General features: G+C 38.5%; 1 protein-coding gene across 4 annotated transcripts in view; it reads right to left on the reverse strand.

The window, feature by feature from the left end:
* Positions 1–555: 555 nt before the first annotated feature.
* Positions 556–15,486, reverse strand: part of PUS7 (pseudouridine synthase 7) — a 57,777-nt gene continuing 42,846 nt past the window's right edge. For 3 of the 4 annotated variants that reach the window (XM_059712776.1, XM_059712779.1, XM_059712778.1), the window contains 8 exons: positions 15,130–15,255; positions 11,771–11,832; positions 10,757–10,917; positions 9,705–9,831; positions 6,685–6,786; positions 3,485–3,614; positions 2,888–2,979; positions 556–2,116 (listed from right to left, as the gene is read on the reverse strand). In XM_059712776.1, the coding sequence (XP_059568759.1) occupies positions 1,980–2,116; positions 2,888–2,979; positions 3,485–3,614; positions 6,685–6,786; positions 9,705–9,831; positions 10,757–10,917; positions 11,771–11,832; positions 15,130–15,255 (937 nt within the window). In that variant the 3' untranslated portion in view covers positions 556–1,979. Of the gene's footprint in view, positions 2,117–2,887; positions 2,980–3,484; positions 3,615–6,680; positions 6,787–9,704; positions 9,832–10,756; positions 10,918–11,770; positions 11,833–15,129; positions 15,256–15,486 lie in introns of all 4 variants that reach the window. The other variant, XM_059712777.1, reaches the window with a different exon arrangement.

Genomic DNA, 15,486 nt, shown 5'->3' on the forward strand with positions numbered 1-15,486 from the left:
CTCCTGCACGCCCCGCCCCCCCCCCCCCCCCCACTGGGGACCAACCCTGCAACCCAGGCATATACCCTTACCCAGAATTGAACCCGGACCCTTCAGTCTGCAGGTCAATACTCTATCCACTGATCCAAACCAGCTAAGGCAGTAATGTACCATATTTTAAATCCCTTTTTAATTTCCGAAGTGTGATAGATGTCATTAAAATACGACTGAAAAACAGTCCTCAATCCCATTTCCACTGCCAAATTCGGGACAAATGTCATTCACACACCCATTCTGTGATATTCCTGATTAAGAGTTACTTTTCATCATCCCTTTCTTTTCCACTCCAGAAAGCAGAGTGGAAGGCAAGTGAACGGTGCTACTGTATGACCTTGAATCCAGTCAAATATACAACCTGATATTCTATACTATTTTCATAATACCACACACCCGATCATAACACAGCTTTGTGTCCGCACCATTTCTGAGGATCCTTTATTAGTTCCTCGTCTTCAGTCAGAGCCAAGATTCTCATTTGCACTCAATTTTAGATATTATTAATACAACCAGTAGAAAGGAGTTTTTAAAAATATTTATTATATTTGGTTCTAGAAATTATAGAAAATAAAAACTAGTACAATCATGTCACAGATCCTTAGAAAGCATATTTATCTTTTCACACCAGACAGGAGTTTTATGCAATGCCAGAAATGGAAATACCTAGGCAGTCAGTGACAAAGATTAATGCTGCTAAGAGGAGCCCTTGTGAATTTTTAAAGTTTTCTTTTCTGCTATCATTTATTTTTGGGCAAATACTAGTCCAGCGGAAAGAGTTCTGAACATAAAAGGCACCTAGAGTAAAATTTAGACCTTGACTAATAAAAATAGGTACACATGTTTACATTAAGAAAAAAGGCCCTATGAATGCAACTCTTCTGCAAGACAGTGATAATATAAATGCAAAAGCCATTGTAACTAAAAACTCTATAAACAATTACCTGAACCTGTACTTAAGCTAGATAATGGCAATCACTTTTGTGTTCATAAATGCACAGATGTTTCATCATTTAAATAAGCTTAAGTGCTATGTTTATATTCATAGGTCAGGGGGTGCTGTAAATTATTTACCCATCAAGATCTGTTTTGTTGCATTTTCTCTTAAAAAGGCATTATTGTGGCCGAAACCGGTTTGGCTCAGTGGATAGAGCGTCGGCCTGCGGACTGAAGGGTCCCGGGTTCGATTCTGGTCAGGGGCGTGTGCCTGGGTTGCGGGCACATCCCCAGGAGATGTGCAGGAGGCAGCTGATCGGTGTTTCTCTCTCATCGATGTTTCTGGCTCTCTATCTCTCTCCCTTCCTCTCTGTAAAAAATCAATAAAATATATTTTAAAAAAAAATGCATTATTGTGTACTCATTTCATAGATGTTAAAAATTCCCGTTGTCCAAGAATGTAGCAAAACCTGCCCTGGCCGGTGTGGCTCAGTTGTTTGGAGTGTTGTCCAGTGCACCAAAAGGTCATGGATTCGATTTCCGGTCTGGGCACATACCTGGGTTTTGGGTTTGATCCCTGGTCGAGGTGAACATGGGAAGGCACCCAATTGATGTTTTTCTCTCTGTCTTCCTTCCACTCTCTCTATAAAAATCATTAAAATATATTCTTTGGGTGATGATTAAAAAAAAAAAAAAGTAGCAAAAGCTAAAACTGCCACTTTAAACTAAAGTCCTTTTTCATTATTATAAAGCCAGTAAAGCTGACATTTTACTATGACTTCAGCACCTGAAATACACTGTAACCAATTTATATTCTCTAAGCTAGAATTAGGATCCTCAGGATTTGTATAGGTGTATAAATATTGCAAATTAAGCTAATAAAAACTTGAAAAAATACAAACAATCTTTTACTACAAAGATCCAAAATCCATATAGGTCTGTACTAAGAGAAAGATGAACAGGAGGCCAGCAAACACTTGTCTGCATTTCCTAATCTGGGGACAAAGGGCTCAGCGGAGCCAGGTGGTATTCAGCTGGGTCTGGTTCTTGATGCTGGTATCCATTTTTAGCACTTCACGAATGGCCATGGTAGCGTAGGTAGAAGGAGGAAGAGAAAAATCCATCTTCAGAGCTCTGTATTTGCCTTCTGCCAGGCAAGGAAGAAGAGAACAGTCAGAAACGTAAGGCAGTTGCAGACTGACTGGGGCAGGTCATATAATCGCTACACAAATAAAAGCATTGTGCTCTTTTCCCCCAGGCTTTTCTTTCCCAGGGGGCCGCAGAGAATGAGCCTCCATAGTAAAAGATCTGTGTCTGACCCAGTTGACTCTCTCCGGAAATTCTACCTGGAACTGTCATAAAAAGGGCAGGTGACAGAATAGCACAGGAGAGAAATGCATGTAAAATTAAAATAAAAAACAACAATTAGAGCACAGGGTGAAGACGACAAAGCAATGACAACCAGAATCGGACAATGACAATGTAAATTTAATGTTTTAGATATTCTTCCTGGATTTCCGCTCACCTTTGCTAACTCTCTATGGAGGTGAAGGAGATATTCAATCACCTAAAACAAAAACCTTCTATAACTGTCATTCATTTTCAGTGGGATTTACTGTTTTAATCACTGACTTTTAGCTATAATCATGAAACTGAGATGACAAAACACAAAACAGAAATTACAGAGTGGATGGGAAGTGGTGGGATTATAAGAGCTTTTTTTGTTTGTTTTTGCATGAGAAATACAGGATGTCCCCCCAAAATGTAAAGCACTTTAACAGTTAATAGCTCAATTTTGAAAATGAAATGTATTTTCAATTATAATCATGCCTTTATCATTATTCAAACTGTGTATACATTTTCTGGGGACAACCTATATTTCAAAGTTGATACAGACCTGGTGGTTAAGTAAACTTACCAGAAGCAAAAACTGGTGGTGGTTTCCCTTCTAGATTGTCCACATCTGTGTTGAAGAGTGGAATTTTAGGGTCATCATATGCAACAACTTCCCTTTAAAACATATAAGTAAAAAAAGGATAAACGTGAACTTCCATAAAAGGTACCAAGTCATTCATCACCATTTGTTTAGTAAGGAAAACACAGGTCTATTATAGACAATAGTGGAACTATTTAATAACAGAACAGGGCCAGATTTTATGCATAAATACTGTTTTTATATTATTATATAGCAAGGTGACAGATGATGCCAGCCTATGGAAAAGAAAATGTTTCCCCAGGATGAAAAATCTTTAATAGGGAAAAAGTTCATTCTCTTCACATTTGTTCAATAATTTATTGTCAGTAAAATATAAATTAAGCCACTTTCACTGTATGTTTGCCTTCATTTATTTCTTGATGATTTGAAAATTACCAAAAGTAGCAGTAATAATATTAGTAATGACAACAACTAACACTTATGTGCCAGGTTTTAAGCACTGAAAAGTATATATGTGGTGTGAAAGCTGAAAATCTCACATAGTAATTCAGTTCTATTTCATTTTGGACTATTACTCACCAGCTGACGTTCTGAGGACGAATAATGATCTTTCGGTAGGCCCCTGATAAGGAATAATCTCGAATTTTGTGTCTCATGTTGTCGATATCAAGATTATCTGCTGTGAGCATTTCCCTGTAGGCGTCACTAACTAACATAAAATACAGCAAGTTAGTTGGAATGTACCATGTCAGCAAGCTACCTTGAACTAGACTACAGAGTAACATGTAAATTCAGTTGGTTAACCCTAACACAATTAGTGACGCTAATTTATGATCCAGTCTACTCTCTGGAACCAAAACTTAGTGACTAACTAGGACCAGGTCTCTCCAGCTTAGGTTTGAACCTACTTATAAATTACCTTTGCAAACAGCTTCAGTATCTGGGGAGTAAGGTTCCCAAGCTAGTTACAAAAGGCCATTTCATCAGAAGTTACTAAACTACAATTTATACATGCTCAGAGATGGAAGAGAAGATATACAGAAACCCCAAACTCTTCTGGCAGGAGGTAGTTATAAATAAATGTATAAAAATAGGAGACCTGGGAAACCATCTGGCTCACCCGGGCACCTGATGTAGCATCTTTCTCCTAACACCGGAGAGAGCTGCCACGGCCCTCCAGTGGGTGCTAGCCCGTTGCCATGTGAGGTACGCAATTATTAAGAAGTCTTCCTCTTCCAAGCTGAAATCTGTCTTCTCGTAATTTCTGTTGACTGCCCTGAAACAAGCAGATTAATGGTCCACTTCCACCTGTATTCCTGAGCATTGGACCTTTAAGCCGTAACTTCCCTAGGCCAAACATCGGTTCCCCCAATGGTCTCTCCTTTGACATTTTTGCATTCCGCACCAAATCCCTTTATCTGCCTCTGGGGTAACAAGCTTAAGTTTAACAGTAACTCCAGACACCTTTTTAAAATTTGATTTTATTGGGGTGACATTGGTTTACAAAACCATACAGGTTTCAAGTGTACAACTCAATAAAACACCATCGCACACTGTATCATAAACCCATTGCCCCAAGCAGTCCTTCTAAGTCCCCATTTTCCCTTCCTTTGCACCCCCACCCCCAATCCAGCCCGTTCCCTCTGGATGCCACCACACTGTTGTCTGTGTCTGTGTTATATACATATATGTATGTGTTTTTTTTCTTAATCCCTTAATTTTCTCTCATCCAGTCCAACTCCAGATACTTTTTATATAGACTACTATCAAACTGAGCCTTTTCTATCTATATATTTGACCTTGGAGCATAAATGTGAGAATTTATATTTAACCCTATTAAATGACCCCTGCAGTTCTTTTTAAATGCTTATTTACATATAATTAATATTAACTATTTTGGATTACACTACTTGCAAACATGATAAGCAGATATCCTTATTCAAGTTATTTATAAAAAATGTCAGGATCAAGGAAAGACTGGCTGAGGACACACTTATCAGGACAACTCAGCTTTGCTGGGCACCAAGTGTAGTCGGCAGTTAGGCGTGACCAGGGCAAGGATGACCGGCCAGGTATGCAGGGTGGAAAGCACTGTGTGCCTAGCAAGGAACAATAGGGTGGGACCTCGCCCCCAGGGTGACCTTTCCTCCCCTAGCATATCCCTGGTTATGGGATCGACCCCCTCAGAGGAGGAATAAAGGAATGGAGAAGAGCCTCAAATGACTCCAAACAAGCCCTTGCACAACCACTCCCTTAAGCATTAAGCCAGCGGTTCTCAACCTGTAGGTCGCGACCCCTTTAGGGGTCGAACGACCCTTTCACAGGGGTCACCTAAATACATCCTGCATATCAGATATATACATTACGATTCATAACAGTAGCAACATTGTAGTTATGAAGTAGCAATGAAAATAATTTTATGGTTGGGGGTCACCACAACATGAGGAACTGTATTAAAGGGTCGCGGCATTAGGAAGGTTGAGAACCACTGCATTAAGCCCTCAGGACAATGAGGGGCACAACAACTCTATTAAGTTAATTAACATGTAAGTGGCAGATTACCATTTCACTGTTTTATAAGTATTTGCATTATGAAAGGATGTTAATCCTAATCATTTCACTATCAGTAAAATTTCAAAGACTATAACAATGATAATTAAAATAATTCTGGCCTCTTGAGAGATGTCTTAACATGAAAACACCTCCCACAACCCAGGCTTGGCTAGGGGTACTAGTAAACCTCCAGGTTCAGTTCCACCACATTGGTCCCATGCTTGGAGCTGCTTTCTTTTAAATTTCTGAATCCCTGAACAATAAAAGTTCTAATCTTCGCTCACTCACCCCCACCAATGGCATCCATGAAGGTAAAAAAAGTAATTCTTGCCCTAACCAGTTTGGCTCAGTGGATAGAGCGTCGGCCTGTGGACTCAAGGGTCCTAGGTTTGATTCCAGTCAAGGGCATGTACCTTGGTTGCGGGCACATCCCCAGTAGGGAGTGTGCAGGAGGCAGCTGATCGATGTTTCTAACTCTCTATTCCTCTAACCCTTCCTCTCTGTAAAACATCAATAAAATATGTTTAAATAAATAAAATTCAAATTCTTTATAAAAAAAAGTAATTCTTTTTTGTTTGTTTATTTCAGAGAGGAAGGGAGAGGGAGAGATAGAAACATCAATGATGAGAGAATCATTGATCGGGATCCACCCACAACCCGGGCAGTGCCCTAACCAGGAATCGAACCGGAGAGCCTTCAGTCCGCAGGCTTATGCTCTATCCATTGAGCCAAGCTGGGTAGGGCACAAAAGTAATTCTTAACAGGCTCTGTGGAATGGGAAGTAATTCTAACTTTTTACTTTATAAACTTCTGTGCTTATTGACTTTTAAAACACAATGAGCTGAAAAGTAAAGTTAAAGTAGAATTATCCATTCACTTTCTCAAGGATTCTTTCTAAGAACTTCCCATCCTTCGTAAGAACTAATGAATTTCAGAAACTTAAATAATAATGCCAATAACAATACTAATAACAACAATACAAATAATACCAAATACCACCATCACCTTGCTTCTTAATTTAAATAATCTGCATGCATCCCTTTCTGGGAGACTTCTACAAGTGAACACAGTTTATATATATTTAAAGTCTAAACATGATGGATAACAAAGTTCTATATTATATCTAAAGTAACTGATTTTTTTCCTCCTCTTTCTCTACTCTTGGCTGCCAGTGGCTTAATTGTGTTAGACTTTGTTTGAACTATTTCCCCACACAGAGGACTTACTTTTATGCTTTGGGTAGATAACATCAAAACCAGGCAAGGGCATTACCACATCATGGATGGAGTAATTATTAACATCTTCTTCCTCAATGTAGGTGGCTGTGGCTACAAATTCACAAATACATAAATTAAGAAAAGTTAAGAAAATAGGCAATATTTTCATGAGCTCAGTCTTCTAAAATTATACACATCTGAGCAGTCAGAAGTGCAAGGTGATACAGTTCTGTGGCCTACACAGCTTAAAGAATTTAGAGTTGGAATATATACCTTTCACTTTTTCGACTCTACCCAAAGAAATAAAAATCACAGACTTGGAAAAAGTACCAAGTTAAAACTTTTATTTCTCAGCTGCACTTTCATTGTTTGGGAATGCTTGCTTTTAACAAACAGTTCCTTTTCATTATTAAACAATGCGACAAAATACTATTTGGAAAGCTATCACAAATTAATGCATTTTGCTAAAAGAATGAACAATAAAAAACCAAAACAGTCGGTAGTTAGAGGATAAAATATGGTGGCCCACAGGACACTAAAACACACTTGATATAGCCCCTGGCCGGCGTGGCTCAGGTTGCTGGTTGGATAACTGGTTGGGGCACATACCTGGTTTTCGGGCTCAATCCCCAGTAGGGGGCCTACAAGAGGCAGCCAATTAACGTTTCTTTTTCATATCAGTGTTTTTCTCTCTCTCTCTCCCTCCCTCTCTAAAACCAATAAAACATATATTTTGAAAAAGTTTAAAAAATATATACTGGCCAAAACCGGTTTGGCTCAGTGGATAGAGTCTTGGCCTGCGGACTGAAAGGTCCCAGGTTCGATTCCGGTCAAGGGCATGTGCCTGGGTTGCGGGCACATCCCCAGTAGGAGATGTGCAGGAGGCAGCTGATCGATGTTTCTCTCTCATCGATGTTTCTAACTCTCTATCTCTCTCCCTTCCTCTCTGTAAAAAATCAATAAAATATATTAAAATATATATATATATATATATACTGATATGATCAATACTGGGAGGAAAAATATTTAAAAAATTTAAAACAAAATTCACATTTTTTTACATTGAAATAAACTATGCACGCCGAGCCGGTTTGGCTCAGTGGATAGAGCGTCGGCCTGCGGACTCAAGGGTCCCAGGTTCGATTCCGGTGAAGGGCATGTACCTTGGTTGCGGGCACATCCCCGCTGGGGGGCGTGCAGGAGGCAGCTGGTCGATGTTTCTCTCTCATCGATGTTTCTAACTCTCTATCCCTCTCCCTTCTTCTCTGTAGAAAATCAATAAAATATATTAAAAAAAAAAAAAAAAGAAATAAACTATGCACAACTTACTTTCTTCACCAAAAATAAGAGCAATGTTTTCTGTCTTATTCCTAGAAAACCACAAAACACACGTTTGTAGGTTTTCCCAGTTTTGCTAATACATCAAGAGGAGGCAGTAGATACAGTCATGGAAAAACAACAGAATAAAGCAGACAAATCAGTTGTCAGTATCCATGGCCTCTGATCCTGTCTTGACCATGAAAGAGAAGTGTTTGACATATACCTGCTAAAAAGCTTATGAAGATATAGGCTCAATAAAGGAATGTAAACAGCAACAACAGATGTGAAACAATGGCAGGGTCTTCCATTCAGTCTTTAACCGTAACTAGTTCCTTTAAGACCACTGAATAAAGATAAAAATCTAGGTCTAGCCAGTTTAGCTCAATGGATAGAGCATCGGCCTGCAGACTGAAGAGTCCCAGGTTCGATTCAAGTCAAGGGCAGGTGCCCAGGTTGCGGGCTCAGTCCCCAGTGGGGGGCGTGCAGGAGGCGGCCAATCAATGATTCTCTCTCATCATTGATGTTTCTCTCTCTCCCTTCCTCTCTGAAATCAATAAAAATGTATTTAAAAAAAAAAAAAAGATAAAAATCTACACTGAGCCTTGACCGGTTTGGCTCAGTGGATAGAGTGTCGGCCTGTGGACTGGAGGGTCCAGGGTTTGATTCCTGTCAAGGGCATGTACCTGGGTTGCGGGCACATCCCCAGTGGGGGGTGTGCAGGAGGCAGCTGATTGATGTTTCTCTCTCATCGATGTGTCTGGCTCTCTATCCCTCTCCCTTCCTCTCTGTAAAAAACCAATAAAATATATTTAAAAATATATACATATTAAAAAAAAAAAAAAAAAAGAAAGGAAAAAAAAATCTACACTGAAATCCTTGCTTGGCAAGCTCACATTTTTCTTTCACCGTCTGGCAATTCCCTTAACTTTCCATTACAGATTTTTAATAGCATATTTAAAACTCCTGCTATTCAAACATTAATTGCGAGCTTCACTGTAAGATTTATAAAACGTATTCCTTCCTCTCACACCTCCTCAAAATTTATTTCTTCAAAGACCTGATAACGCAATACCTCAACAACAGACAGACTTGATACTGAATCCCAGCATTTTCTTTCTTTAATCACCTGTGGAACCCCGGGCAAGTGACTGAACCTCATCTGAAGAACGGAAAGAATTCTTGGCAGTATTACCATGAGCTTCAAACTGGAAGACACAGATGCGGGACTTAGCACAAGGACTGGGCACAGTAATAGCTCAGCAGCAGATGAGATTGTCTGGGTGCCTGAGAAACATTTCGGGCTCAAGGTGTGCACAAAATCTTCATTAGAACATGGAAAGTGAGCTCCAATCTGAAGTTAGGAAACTCCTTAACCTGGCCAACAGCCCAGAGGCGGAGTTCATCCCAAAGTGCAGAGTAGCATTTGCTAGGCCCAGATTAAAGCTTGGAGAGGGATTTTAGGTAACATTCAGCCCAAATCTTATTCCAGCTGAGAAAATGGACAGTCAGGCGCTTACTCAAATCAGAGATATATTTTTCATTAAAGATACACATCCAAACTTGTCAGTCTGAGCTTACAATGTCCGTCCATTTCCAAATTACTAGACATCTCTCTCTCTCTTAACTAGTAGTCAGGCTGGATTTTAAACTCTGGTATCGCATACCTGGACCCTAGTTTGACTGAATAATGACAGTATCTGCCTTTTTACCTCCTTTGAGAACTAGGTCCCCTGGAACAGGCGTCAGTCCATACTCTTCTATCCTCTTGCTCACCATGTTATTCCACACATAGCTTTGATAGCTATGAATATACATTAAGCGATTATTTCTAGGTATCTGGAGGGGGGGAAAAAAAACAGTTCTAAATATTAAAAAAATAGAGTACTTTCCAAGGCATCTCACTTTAGTGGTGACCCTACTGTAAGACACTCACACCTTAAACTTCCAATATGTAGCAACCGGTGTTAGACATGGAAGCCCTCACACTCACGGGTATTCACAATCGGCTGCAGCCACAGCTGTGCCCATGTGCATCCACAGTGCAAACACTCACGCAGATAGGGCAAACACTACAGAACTTATGCCTGCCGTCAAAGACATAGGAATTTCCATGTCAATTCTAGAGCTAATGGTGCTTTCTCCCCCATAATTTTATGTAAGGGAGAAAACCTAAATGATGGAACTAACAAATAATTTCATGAAGAATCCTGCTTTTTTGAGTACATCCTGGGGAAGAGTCAATAAGACTCAAGTTTAAGTTAAACTGTAGTCTATTCTGGATTGTAGTTATCCAAGTACTAGTGTAGGCGACACAAGAGTGGGTACCAATTTGCATTACCACAAGAAAACTAAATGAGATGCCATCAATTAGACCCCTTACTGTGCAACCCTCTTAACCTGAGGCAGGTTACAGTTCTGATGCCAGAGAATGATCAAGAAATGAACTCAATGATGGATTCTGAGTTTCTCAAAAAGCAAGACAGTGAATTTAAATTTCCTTGTAGATAATATTTTCCACATCACTGCTCTTCTCGTGCCCTCAATGTAAACTATTATGCCGATACTGTTGGCATCCACGACCCGCCCACTTGACCTTTCAGAGTCTGAAGAACCACACAAATATTACACACTCCTCAGAGATCACTGAAGGATCCTCATTTACTTTCTGTTCTTTCTGAATTTAGTAAAATATTTAAAGATAAAATTTAAAAAGCATTAAACCACCTTGAGTCATTTGCCTGACTTTACAAATTGCACTCACTATGCCGAATGCAGAGACTATATTCTTCATTCCATATTTTGAAAGTCCTCGAAGCAGCTGCCCTTCCACACACCTTTTGACAGGTAGCTTTCTGAGGGCAGCAGCTGGGTCTTTGGTCTTCGCCCACTCTTCCCTGCATTTAACCAGGTACCCCTTTTCGGCTAAAGGGGGGGGAAAAAGCTGTGATTAAACAATTTATCCAATAGACAGACTTGCATAACTTAAAATGCTTCATACAGAACACAAATTAGAAAATGCTATCTGTAAAAGCTTCTGCTAACCTGAGAATCACCATCAGAAAATAAGAAGATGGGAAATGTATAAAGTTTATAGAACTACACAGCTTTGTCATCACCCCAGAATTTAAAGCCATTACTTGTTCATTATCACAGCTGATTCAACATACCACAAAACCTGGGAGTTCCTTTCTTCCTTCCCCTTTTCTATAGGATTGTCAAATTTAACATGTTACTTCCCTTAAAATTAGATAATTTTATCTTTTAAATATGCAAATGAATGATTACCCAAAGTGGGCATCATTTTTGATCATCTGTAAAGTAGTACTTAAATCATTTTTCATGCAGTATGATTTTAGAAATATTTTCTGGAAAGTTTTAGTGAATTTTTCAAACTAAAGATTCTCAATATGTTTTTGCCAAGTTTTTATATTCTATTACACTTTTAAAAATTAACTATAAATGAAATATATTTGGATTCCTGTGTTCAAAGATTTAATAGTGCATGGAGAAAAGGGAATGAATGTATTCATTTATGAATTAATAAATCAGATGAGCTAAAAAGCTGAAAACAGCATATAAATGATAAATCTCAAACATGTACATAAACCTTATGAAAATAAAGAAATAAACTATATTTTTATTTTACCAGTAAAACCCAGTTTTTAAAAATTCTGAAATAACTCCCCTAATTTTCACATACTTTCATTCACAGCAATGCCATGAATATCTAGCCATATATTCTATTTTTTTTTCATAACATGAATTTTATTCTCACCTCCAGAACGGGGTTTCAATATTAAATCCATGACTTCAGCCCAAGAATTTTGTAGTATAGCTCTAAAATTAAACAGCATTTAATTTAGTTACTTTCACATTACGATGAAATTTTATATGTCCAAATCTGTGGAGTCAACAAATCACATTGACTTCTATTTTACTAAATTTAAAAGTAAACAGAAAACCTAATATGATATAGATTTCAAATGTAAATGCCAAAAGAACTTAAAAATAGAGAGAAGATCCTGTTCTACCCAAATTGCGCACAGCCCTGTATAGTGAAGCCAAACTCCTCCAGCCAAGTAGCTGAAGCTGTTTTATCACAACAAAGGCCCAGTTTGTTCCATGAGTATATATTTTGTTTCTTCAGTTAAAGTCTTCAGAGACACATAATAAATTTGGACCAGGGAATTTGTACTTATTAAAAAAAAAAGAGAAGAAAAAAACATAAGTTCTACTCATAACATTTAATACCATTTCACACTTTTAAAATTCTATAAATTTTATTAAAAAGTGTAAATACCTTGCCCTAGCTGGTTTGGCTCAGTGGATAGAGCATCGGACTGTGGACCAAAGGGTCCCAGGTTCGATTCTGGTCCAGGGCACATGCCTGGGTTGCAGGCTCGATCCCCAGCTGGAGGTGTGCAGGAGGCAGCCAATCAATGATTCTCTCTCATACTTGATGTTTCTATCTCTATTTCCCTCTCCCTTCCTCTCTGAAATCAATAAAAATATATTTTTTAAAAAGTATAAATACCACACAGTTATGCTTTAAGTTGCTACATATGGTATTATCTGTAAATAAAAGTTAAGTCTTTAGATACCAAAACTTGTTTGAAACTGCTTAAAAAAATTTCTCCCCATGTTTTTGTAAACTTCTTGCTTAATGAAACAGAAAACAACTTATCCTTTTCTATTATTCTTTTCAAAATGAAAAAGCCTTTATTTTTGCTGATTGTAAGTTATGCATGCATCTTAAAAATTAAACAGTACATAAGAAAGTTACCTGTTATCTAACCTCTAAGAATTTAAACAGTTAACACTTTAGAGAGTATTTTTTAAAACTTTTTGATGCATCTATAAACATACGCAATTTTCCTTTCTTCTATTAAACTATGTTTTCCCATAGAAAAGTTACATTTTGTGTAACATTTCTGGTTTTGGAGTCACGCTTAGAAAGACTTTCTCTAACAAAATATAGAAATCCTTTCTATTAATTTGTTTTGTTTTTTCCCCTCCAGTTAATTAGTATTTTTACTTTTCACATTTAGGTTACTCTATATGGGATATTTTGTATATTAAATTGTATGAAGTGCTATTTAGTATCTGTTGATGAGATCATATTACTTTATTTTTTAAAACTTATATTATTTATTTATTTCAGAGAGGAAGAGAGAGGGAGAGAGAAACAGAAACATCAATGATGAGAGAGAATCACTGACCAGCTGCCTCCTGCAAGCAACACACTGGGGATTGAGTCCGCAACCTGGGCATATGCCCTGACAGAGAATCGAACCGTGACCTCCTACTTCATAGGTTGAGGCTCAACCACTGAGCCATGCTAGCTGAGCATATGAATTCTAAACCTACTAATACAACAAATTACATTAATAGATTTCCTCTTGATGGCCATCCTTGAAGTCCTGGAACAAGCTACGGTATTATCAATCTTTTTTTTTTTTTTTTTAAATATACTTTTATTGATCTCAGAGAGGAACGGAGAGGGAGAGATAGAAACATCAATGATGAAAGAGAATCACTGATCGGTTGCCTCCTGCACGCCCCCCCACTGGGAATCAAGCCCACAATCCAGGCATGTGCCCTGGCAGGGAATCAAACCGTGACCTCCTGGTTCATAAGTTGAGGCTCAGTCACTGCGTCATGCCAGCTGGGCTTTGCCAATTTTTAAATCAGGTTGTTGCTGTTTTTTAATTGAGATGTAGAAATTCTCTATATATTTTGGATATTAATCCCTAGTCAGATATTTGCAATATTTTCTCCTATTCCGTGGATTGCATTTTCATTCTGTTGAGTGTCCTTTGTGTGCCAATATTTTTATTTTAATTATTTATTTATTTTCCTCACAATAGTGATTTTATTAAATGATTTGCTTTATAAAACATTGCAGACATCATAATTGTTAACACAACAACTTACCAAATTGTAGTTAACTGGTGCAGGTTGCTGAGCATGTTTTATAAAGGAAAGGAAATGCCAAAACCCTCTTTAAAGTTGCAGCCCAGGAAAACGAAGGAGATTTGTTTCTCAGACACTTAAAGTAGGCAAGTAAAACAGGTGAGTTTCCCTCCTACATCTGAAGCACTCACCAGTAGAATAGTCTGATAAACTAGACCAGGGGTCCTCAAACTACGGCCCGCAGGCCACATGCAAATACAAATATTGTATTTGTTCCCGTTTTGTTTTTTTACTTCAAAATAAGATGGGCAGTGTGCATAGGAATTTGTTCATAGTTTTTTTTTGTTTTTTAATATATTTTATTGATTTTTTACAGAGAGGAGGGAAGAGAGATAGAGAGTTAGAAACATCGATGAGAGAGAAACATCGATCAGCTGCCTCCTGCACATCTCCTACTGGGGATGTGCCCGCAACCCAGGTACATGCCCTTGACCGGAATCGAACCTGGGACCCTTCAGTCCGCAGGCCGACGCTCTATCCACTGAGCCAAACCGGTTTTGGCCATAGTTTTGTTTTTTTTTTTAAACTATAGTCGGCCCTCCAACAGTCTGAGGGACAGTGAACTGGCCCCCTGTTTAAAAAGTTTGAGGGCCCCTGAACTAGACAGTCTGCATTCAAGAGATTCCACATTCACTTCTAAGTTGGAGGGCTTTTAATTTTGGATTTTGGGGGGGTTTTTTTGTATTTAAAGCAGTCCTTATTTGTATTTTTCTTTTAAAATATATTTCTTTATTGATTTCAGAGAGGAAGGGAGAAGGTGAGAGAGAGAGAAACATCAATGATGAGAGAGAATCATTGCTTGGCTGCCTCCTGCACACCCCCCACTGGGGAACGAGCCCACAACCCAGGCATGTGCCCTTGGATGGAATCGAACCCGGGACCACTGAGCCAAGCCGGCTAGGGCCTTATTTGTATTTTTAAAAATATTTTCTAAAAACTGAATTTTAGAGCCCTAGCTGGTTGCGGGCACATCCCTAGTAGGGGGTGTGCAGGAGACAGCTGATCGATGTTTCTCTCTCATCGATGTTTCTAATACTCTCTCCCTCTCCCTTCCTCTCTGTAAAAAAAAAAAATCAATACAATATTTTTTAAAAACCCCACCACCTGCTTCTTTTTTTATGAGAGCTCTTTTAGATGAGACTAAAGAACTTGAATACAAACCTTCCAACTTGGTATGTGGGGACGGCTGTAGTTCCAAATCTCTGCATTCCGTAGTAGTTAATAAAACCAATCTCTTTGAGAGAGTTCATGGCTTGTTCTACTTGGCCATCAGTTCCTGTTATATTTCTGTAGGGGCCCAGATTATCCAGAGGAAAAAATTCACAGTCAAACACATTCAGGAATGCACATCATAAATGACACGGGTTGGTTTCCATGCTTTCCCCGTGCTCCTTGCAGCTTGCTCTCTGCTTCCTGACAACTTTGATATTTCTTTTTTTTAAATGGTGGTAAAAGAGATGTAACATTAAACTGACCATTTTAGCCATTTTCAAGCTTATAGTGGCATTAAGGACATGC

The sequence above is a fragment of the Myotis daubentonii genome, chromosome 10 (assembly GCF_963259705.1).
Source record: "Myotis daubentonii chromosome 10, mMyoDau2.1, whole genome shotgun sequence".
NCBI classification, from domain to species: domain Eukaryota; kingdom Metazoa; phylum Chordata; class Mammalia; order Chiroptera; family Vespertilionidae; genus Myotis; species Myotis daubentonii.